The 9,109-nt window shown below is 41.6% G+C and overlaps 1 protein-coding gene across 1 annotated transcript in view; it reads right to left on the reverse strand.

Moving 5' to 3' along the window:
• The window catches only part of KIF5C (kinesin family member 5C), a 195,233-nt gene extending 186,130 nt beyond the window's left edge, over positions 1-9,103 (reverse strand). The window contains exon 1 of the mRNA XM_069066766.1: positions 8,598-9,103. Coding sequence (XP_068922867.1) covers positions 8,598-8,723 — 126 coding nt within the window. The 5' untranslated portion in view covers positions 8,724-9,103. The remainder of the gene's footprint in view (positions 1-8,597) is intronic.
• Positions 9,104-9,109: the final 6 nt, after the last annotated feature.

The raw sequence follows: 9,109 nt of genomic DNA on the forward strand, positions 1-9,109 counted from the left end.
TCTCTCTCTCTCTCTCTCTCTCTCTCTCTCTCTCTCTCTCTCTCTCCACCCTAGTTTCCCTCCTTCCATTCTCTTTGACCAAAAAAAGTAAAAAAGTCAATGGGAAATGAGAAAATACAGAAAATTATTGCGCACCAAAATATCCAAGTATCACAACAGACTGGGAAAATAGCATTTCACACAAAACATGCCCAAAATACCAGTGCAATGAGAAATTTGCTAATTGCCTGGTGGTAGGTGACCCAATAAGAAAATCCCTCCTTAATCAATTCAAGCTCTGGAAATGTTTGGGGGGGGGACAGACAATGAGCCTAAAAAAGGATATGGGGGCTAACCCTCCAAACACTATTCCCTAACCAGACGGACCTCAGGAATTCCAGGGAGACCTTTACCCAATTTCTAACCCAACAGATTCCCAAGAAGAGCAAGCCAAGGTCTCAGCTGATGAGATCCACCATTAAGCTTTCAGAACACTGCCCCACCAAATTGCCCCACTAAAGTAAAGAGTTCTTTACTATTAAATGACCAAGAGACAAGCAAAGGGAGCATAGAAAACAAAGAAAGCCTAATCAGAGCACTTGGAAATATTAGAGAAAAGACCTTTCTCTTCTAATCTGTGTTTATTTGCAGAGACCACCAAGATATTGAGGTATCTTTGGGAAGAGCAAGGTGGACAGAATCTGGATTTCTCTGTGGGTACTGGAACAGCCTTGCCAAGCCAGAAAAATGCTGTTGGCTAACTGAATAAACCACACCTAACAATGACAGTGTTAGAACAAGTCTTCTCTGTCATCTCTGGAAACTGACCAACCATACATACAGAATCCATTAAATGGGCACAATTGTCAAACAGTTTCAATAATGCAGTACCTTATTTTTATATTTGTTATCACAATAAAACCATCCTCTCCAATAGTTTTTGCAAAGAGTTTTCATGAGTAGTGAACTACAGAAATCTGTATTTCCAAATATTCCACATGGAACTTTCGTCAGTTCCCCTCTTTATAAAATATAATGCTCATGGGGAGAAAATCCCCCATGTTTTCTGCACAGCAGTTAACTATGGAATAGAAAACATGCCTTTGATTGCTTATATGCTCCTCATGAAATCTGTTCTCATTGAAGGAAGTGAGAATGTTTAGCCTAGAGAAGAAAAGACTAAGGATAGCGAGGGAAAGGGAATCATAACTATCTTTAATAATTCTTTATTAATACCATTTCAATATATTTAATATTAGTTAATAGTAATATATCTATGTAATAATAGTATTATATATATAGTAACTATCTATGTATTTGAAAAGTCATCATGTGGAATAAGAATTAGACATTCTTCTTGGATGCAAAAAAAGTAAAGTAGGATCAATGGGCAGAAATTATAGGGAGTATAAAGGAAGAACTTTGTAACAATTAGAACAGTCCTCTGTGGGAGCAGTGAGCTCCCCATCACTAGGAATCTACAAGTAGAGGCTAGAGTCAAGAAAGAGAGTAGAGGGACTTCATACCTTTAGAAAGGTTGGACTAGAAGAACTCTGGAAATCCCTTTCAGCTCTCAGATTCTATTATCTGAGAAAAAAAATTAAAAGGGATTATGTTTGGGAGCTCTCGACAGTCAGAAACTGGAGGGGACTGATTACTTTAAAAACTTGAAAGAAATGCAATAAAATCAGAGCCTCATTATAAAGGAGAGCTAGTTTTAAAATTAGGAAATGAAGAATTTGGTGTGTTTTTAACTGAGATAAAGAGAAAAAAATCTCAAAACTAGGCAATACATGCTTATACAAATTTTTAAAAAGCAATTCAGACTAATGAGAAAAACATTCTCCATTGCTTTATTTTAAATGGAAGGAGATCTAGGTATGGAGAACTTTTTCCCATTCTAAAAAGAGAAGAAGAATCCAACAGAGAAAAACATTTGGAAACAGAAGGAAAATTTCAGGAAATCTAAGTATTTTAGGGAAATACAATAATTAGAAGTTTATGAAGATCTTGCTCTCTATAGCGAACAAAGATCAAAATCAATCAACTTAGAAAGTCTCCAGTAAACACAAGGTTTACATATGGAGAATTAAAAGTTGTGTAAAACAGTCACTTTCTTTGATAATGTCAAAGGCTTAAGAGTAGATCTGAACATGATTTGTTGAGAGAACATGCCAATTCCAACCAGATGTTGGAATGGAGGGTTCATATAGGGTACAGTATAAGATAAAGAAATAAGGAAGATCTGAGTTATCAAAGACAGTTGTGAAAATGAGGGTAATGACAAACACAAATCAGAATTGAAGTTCTATGCCCAATTTTTAGATAGATATCTGTATGTGTGTGTGTAAATACATGTATATATATATATGTGTATATATATATATATATATGCAGAGAGAGAGAGAGAATACAATTATAGTCCCATTTTGGTTTTCAAAGGAATACTGAAAAAGGAATCAGACTATAATTGGCTAGAACACATATCTAGAAAAGGTGGTTGAATGAATATGTCAAATATCTTTGCTTAAAACAGTATGTGTAGCTTTTAATGAAGAATAGAGACCTTCAACAGAAAATAGTTTGCAAGGTCTAAAATTTTTCTTCTTTTTTTTTCCAAGAGTTAAATCTCCACCAAAATGGTAACTTGGTTTGAAACCTGATCACTCTCCTTCCCCACCCTATCTTTCCCATTCTACCACTAAAGTAAGCCATTACAAACTAACCTCTATGTTCCCAGCAAATGACCCCCCAGCTCTAGAGATTAAATATGTCCAGCTATAGGTGATGTTTGAACTGACCTCTTACACAGAGCTGGACTCATTCTCCCACAAAACAAAGGAGGGAATCTTTGCTAAGCTAAGCTTTTTTAGAATGACAAATGAAAGTATTGTATAAACTCTTGTCCTGCACAAAAGCACAAGAAATCTATTTCAAAGACCTGTGCTAGGAGCAGTTCAAGACAATGGGTTGTCACTAATAAACAATGGTTTTTAAAAGCCAGCAGTTAGGGTCTCTCAAGTAAATAGATGACTCAGCAGCATTTTTAACAATTACTGTTATCACTAAATACTCAGGGAATTGAATTTGATCAAATATTTTTATATCTTAAGAGCAACTAAAGCTTTATTATAACTCCTCTCCTCCTCCAAAATGTGTAATGGCATTCTCTTCACTCTCTACTCCCACTTCACTCCCAATTTTATTATCTTTCCTAGCTATCAGAGAAGCTGGGAAAAATTCTTTCCAAGTCTTTTTTTTTTATTCAATGGGCAAAGGAGAAGATAAAGAAATAGATTAAATATTAATTACATAATCATTCAGGCCTAAATCCAAATAACATTTCACTTCAAAGTTAATTGTATAAAAGTTTCCATTTTCATAATATGGGCCCAATAAAAATTTTTGTACTATCTTGGGTCTTTAAGGCCAAAAAGTATCCTTTGATACAAGTGCCTCATTTTACAGAAGAGAAAACCAAGGGTCAGATCAATGAAGGATACAAGTCTACAAGATTAGTAAAAATACCATGACAGGATGAAAACTTCTGGAATCCACAAGCAAACTTTATTAAGAACTCACTTATGCTACAAGACATTGTATTAGGCGCATGTGCATACAAAAAAGTAGGGTCATCTTTGCCTTCCTAGAACTTAGTTTTAATGGGAGGAAGAAAATATATGGATATTTTTAAAAGCTGGTTCAATATAGACAGTTTGGGAAGTTCAGAGGAGGGGAAGATCACTTTGGCCTGAGGTCAAAAGATTATAGATTTAGAGTTATAAGTGATTTTAAGAGGTAATCAAATTCAACCATTTTAATTCAACCACAAATTCAACCACATTCAATCATTTTATAGAGAGAAACTTGCCTAGGATCACATGAGTATTAAATATCAAAGGTAGGATTTGAACTCACATCTTCCTGAATCCATGTCCAGCATCCTATATGCTGTCCCATGCATAGTTACAGAAGACTTCACAAAAGATGTGAATGAAGGCAGAAATAATTTGCCCACCACCTCAATTCTACAGAGGTGGAAAAACAGTCTCATAAATATGACATGCCCAGGGTTATACTGCTGATGGGATGGCCAGAAGTACAACCCATATTTCCTGACTCATAATACAGGACTCCTGGCTCTACAATTCTATAAAGAATGGGTGTTTCCTTAGGGGAGAAATGCAGAGATGTCATATGCAAAATCCTTCTATCCTATCTGCTAGCCTATGCTTCCCTAAAGGCAAAAGAGGAAGAAAAAACCTTCAACTTTGTGATACAATTATAGAAATAGATAACACCCCTGGGGTTCTGAATTTGGAGCACTGCTCATTCAACTGTCTTTTAATTCCTCGCTTTTGTTCCTCAGTAACAACCAACATTATTTGGTAGCTCCTGCATAATCCCTGTCTCTTCCTTCTCATCGCACACCCGGCCACCCTGAGATACACATACTGCTACCAATATCACCACTCCAGAAAAACAAAGGAGAGAGTCTCTAGACAGGAGACTTCCTCATGCCTGTTTACACACCAAATTGCTGTCTGCTAGCTCCAAAGGTTTCAACTGCAATCCATGGATATACTCAGCATATAAAGTGTGTCTATAGTCTGCTAGTACTTTAATTTCCTTTAATTGAACAAAATGAATTGAGTTGCTGGAAGAGTTCCAGTGTCACAAACCATTCCCTGACACTTAGGACAACAAGAACCTCCTACCCCACCCCCCTTCTCCCACCTCCATTGAATTATTTACTGGCAGAGGCACAGTACGTCAATAGTGACCAGAATCTATTTGGCACAAAATTCTGGTCTACAAAGGGCACATCTTTTTCAAAAAGCGTTATTAGACAGGTTATTGTACATTGTACTACAGAGTCCAGCACAGAAGAACCATAGACTCATGTAGGCTGAAAGGAACATTAGAGGCTATATAATCCAACCCACTAATTCTAAAAAATGGGAAAAGCTGAAGCCCAGAAAAGACAAGTGACTTGTCCAAGGTTACACTGCTCATTAGTGGCACCTTGCATAGAATAGTCAATAAGTAAGTGTGTTGACTTGGTTTTTAGTTAGGAAACAATCCAGAATTTAGACTTTTTAATTAAGATGGTCTAGAGGTGACTGTAATCTTACTCATTTTCCAGGCTGTATAGTAGTAATCCATTCCAGGCAAAGAATTATAGTTTATTCAACAACTCCTCTTCCTCTAGGGACTATCTGTTCTTCCCCCTCCCCAACTCTAATATTTACTTTTTTAATTTTACTTTTTTTTTGGAGGGGGAAGGCAGGGCAATTGAGGTTAAGTGACTTGCCCAAGGTCACACGACTAGTAAGTGTTATGTGTCTGAGGCCGGATTTGAATTCAGGTCCTCCTGACTCCAGGGCCCACTCTATTCACTATGCCACCTAGTCGCCCAACTCAATGTAATAAGGACTGGAATTGGGTTCAGAGAGATCTAGGTTCCAATCCTTCCTCTGTCACCACAAACTGGGGGAAGTCACTTCAACTCTGAGTCTCAGTTTCCTAATGTGTAAAAACTGACTTAATATGGTTTTGTTAAAGGATTGTCATAAACAGATGAAATAATGTATGTAAGGCATTTTGTAAGTTTATGTATTTCAGTGATTATCAGCTTTTGACATACCCCTCCATCCTGAGTACCTTCTGACTTATTAAAATTAATACAGATTGGCCTATTTGTATTAATAAGCACATAATGATCCCTTGAGTGGTCTGACCCTAAAATATCTCCAAACCCCAAATGAAAGAAAGGGTCTGTCAATTTTTGTGGCTAACCGTCAGTCCAAAATCAAACTGTTTCACAAAGAAACATAATTCCATTCTTAACTATTTCACTGTTTATTATAGAGGGAATGGTGTATAGCTGTGCTGCATAAAGAATACTGGGCTTGGAATCAGACCTGTTTGAATTTGGATTCTGCTACATATTATCTGTGTGACCCTGGGAAAATAAGTCACTTAACCTCCCAAAAAGGAAGATTTTGATTCCATTAGGCCTGTCCAAAAACTGCCTTGGAAAGTGAGTTTCTCATCTCTGGAAATCTTCAAGCATAAAATGGATGCCCACTTGCCTGGTATATGAAGACTCCAGCTGAGGTATAGGTTGGACTATATTGATTGTATGACTGTTACACAAAGGCAGCATGATTTGACAATAATTTATATAATTTAAGGTTTACAAAATTACTTTACATACATCATTCTCATGTGATCAAGGCAAAAACCCTGTGAGGTCAGTACTATGGGTTTATGTTATTATCCTCATTTTACAGATGAGGAAAATAAGGTTCAGAGAAGTTATGTGAATTGCCTAAGGTCTCACACTTAGGACAGCCCAGAAGGGAGGTAACATGCTCAGAACTCTCCTAATTCCAAGTGTGGCACTCTTTTCCACTCCAGGGCTGCTTCTCCATAGTCTAGTGGAAAAAACACTGGAGTTATTGGGGACTTAGATTTCAGCTGTGACCCCAGTTATTTGACTATGGGTAACTGATTTTCTCAGCAAGTTAGTTTCTCCTTATTTAAAAATAGGGACAATAATATTTGTACTACCAACCTCTCACAGGATTGCAGTAAGGAAGGCATTTTGTAAACAACAACAAAAAAAAGATACATAAATGCCAGCTTTAATTTTGTAGCAGAGGTAGAAACTTAAGGGATGGCAAGGTTGGTACACTTCCAAAGTAATATTAAAAACCACAACAGCCAAGGATTACCGGAGAATCTCTCCTTCAACAATTTTAATAAATATTTGTTAAGCTTTTATTTTTCCCTGCAAATAAAGACTAAAATATCTTTCCCGACCTGCTCCAAGCCAAGTAAGCTCTAAGAAATCCAAAGATTATTCTCAGTAAGGTCACAGTTTTATGAGTAGTTTGAAAAGGAGGGAGATGGGGAGGGGAATAAAGGGGGACAGAAATCAAGACTATCCTATGTCGGAGCCGTGTCTCCATCTTTCTGCAAGTATAGATAGAGTCTATCCCACAAGTGAGAAATACATGAAGATATCCCCAGCCCTGTTTGCAGGGACTGCGGCACAGAAAGCCGTCATCTCTGTAGGGGATGGAACAACATAGCCACCATCTCAAATTTACACCTCTGGTTCCCAGGGACTGACAGTGACAGCCACCTTCCTGGTGCCCCCTCGGCACATGGTTGTTACCTGCCAATCACTTGACCTAAATACATCAGCAATTGGGGGGTGGGGGTGGGGGGGAGGAAAAAGACCGGTGTGTGTGTTGGGGAGGGAGGGCGAGTCAGAGAAACAGAGCATGCTCAGTGATCGGGATGACATCAGCTTAATCAATTCTGGGAAGCTGCACCAGCAATAGAGAAAGCTGCCAAGAACATGTCAATGGGGACAGGGAGGTTTGATCAATTCCAGTCCCTTCCCTATGAGTACAAAGAGAGCAGAATCATAAACCTGGGGAACAAGCCGTGTGGGAATGGGTGGAGGGAGAGGCAAGATGAACATCGGAAGGGCAACACGGCTTCTCTTTTATCCCTCGAACCAAAAATAGTCATACCATCATCTCCTTCTCTCAGAAGTCAAGCCTCTTGAAAGAGTAAGAGATCTAATCTGGAGAGGGGAGAAAGGAAAGGACTCGGAGCAGAAAGTAACTTCTGCACTTTTCGGTGGGGAGGGAGGCTGGTTGCACCCCCGTCGCGTCGCCTCCAGCCTCCTTTCTCTAACAGCTCACGGTAGAAACCTTCCCTTCTACACTCGGGGCACACCCCTGGGCTTCGGGAATAAAGAAAAGGGGGAAAGAAGGGAAGGCGGGAGGGGGGAGGAAGGAAGAGCAAGCCCTATCCTCCCTCATTCCTCTCCCTTGCCCGCCTCCTAGCAGCAAAAGGACCACCCCTTGACCGAGGGGAGGAGTGGGGGAGAGACACCTGACCTTCCTGGCTGCGCCTCCAGCACTACCTCCGTGCAGCTCTTCTGCTTGCCCTGCTGTGATCAAGGTGAAAGGCGGCAGGAGAGCCGCGTTCTACACCGCGGATAAGATTTCAGATCCGCTACCCGTTTGTGTCCCTCTATTTTCTTCTCCCTGGAGAAGTGCTAACTAATGCACACATGCTTGCACGAGAATAAGCGTGGGGTAGGGGGTGGGGGTGGAAGTGTGTGTAGGGGAGGAGGGTTTGTCTAATACTTATTTTTTAAATGGGGGGGGGGGGAACAAGTAAATCCCGGTCCACCTATCCCCCTCCAACACTTGTATACAGGGTCCATACCGCCGGCGCCGGGCAGGGGAACAATGGGGTCCAGCTTTGGCCCTTGCCGTGCTTCCCCTGAGCGCCCCCCACCCCGACGCGGGGAACAATGGCGACCGTGAGAGCAGCTCCCTGGGCCCCCCCTCTCCATACCTCCCAACCCTGCCCTGCTGCCTGCCCCCGGGGTCCAGGGAGGAAACAATGAGGCTGGCGGGGGGTGGTGATGCGGGTGACCGGGGGTGACCTGTTTCTCCTCCGCCCGAGCCACCAGAAACTGCCAGGCAGGAATGTCAGAAGGGGTGGTGAGAGCATCTCCTGTCTGGGGGGAGGGGAGAAGTGAGGTACCAGAGGAAAGAAAAGGAGAAAATCCAACAGAAACTTACCCCTATGACCACCGTCTCATCTCCTTTAAATTTGGGGATGAATTTGTCTCCTCGGAGGATCTCCGCTTCGTTCAGAGGCCGGAACCGGCACATCACTTTGATGCTGCATTCAGAGGGGTCCGCCATCTCGGCTGGCTGTGGTCGAGGGCAAGGGCTGGCGGGGGGGATGGGGTGGGTGGGGTACGGGGGACAGGAGGGTCACTGGAGCTAGGGGTGGGAAATACCCGTCCAGCAGCCGAGCCACGTCCCAGTGCGGCCCGACGGGGTCCAGTGCGCGTACTTTTTAGCAGGTCATTGCGAACTCTTCAGGCTTGGCAGCTCCCGAGGAATGGAAACAGGGCAAATCCAAAGCATTCAACCCCACCTGCTCTTACCCTCGGACCAGGCTACAAATCTGCCCCTTCTCCCCCAGTCCCCTCTCCCTCCCCCTCTGTTACTGCAGGCCTGGGGAGGCTACTGCAAGTGAGGGAGGGGACGTCTCCAAAAGGGACCCAGACTCTCTGTTCCTCTCT

This window comes from Petaurus breviceps, unplaced genomic scaffold (assembly GCF_028583685.1).
Source record: "Petaurus breviceps papuanus isolate PSGF00001 unplaced genomic scaffold, PetGlider_PUasm1.0 90723, whole genome shotgun sequence".
Taxonomy (NCBI): domain Eukaryota; kingdom Metazoa; phylum Chordata; class Mammalia; order Diprotodontia; family Petauridae; genus Petaurus; species Petaurus breviceps.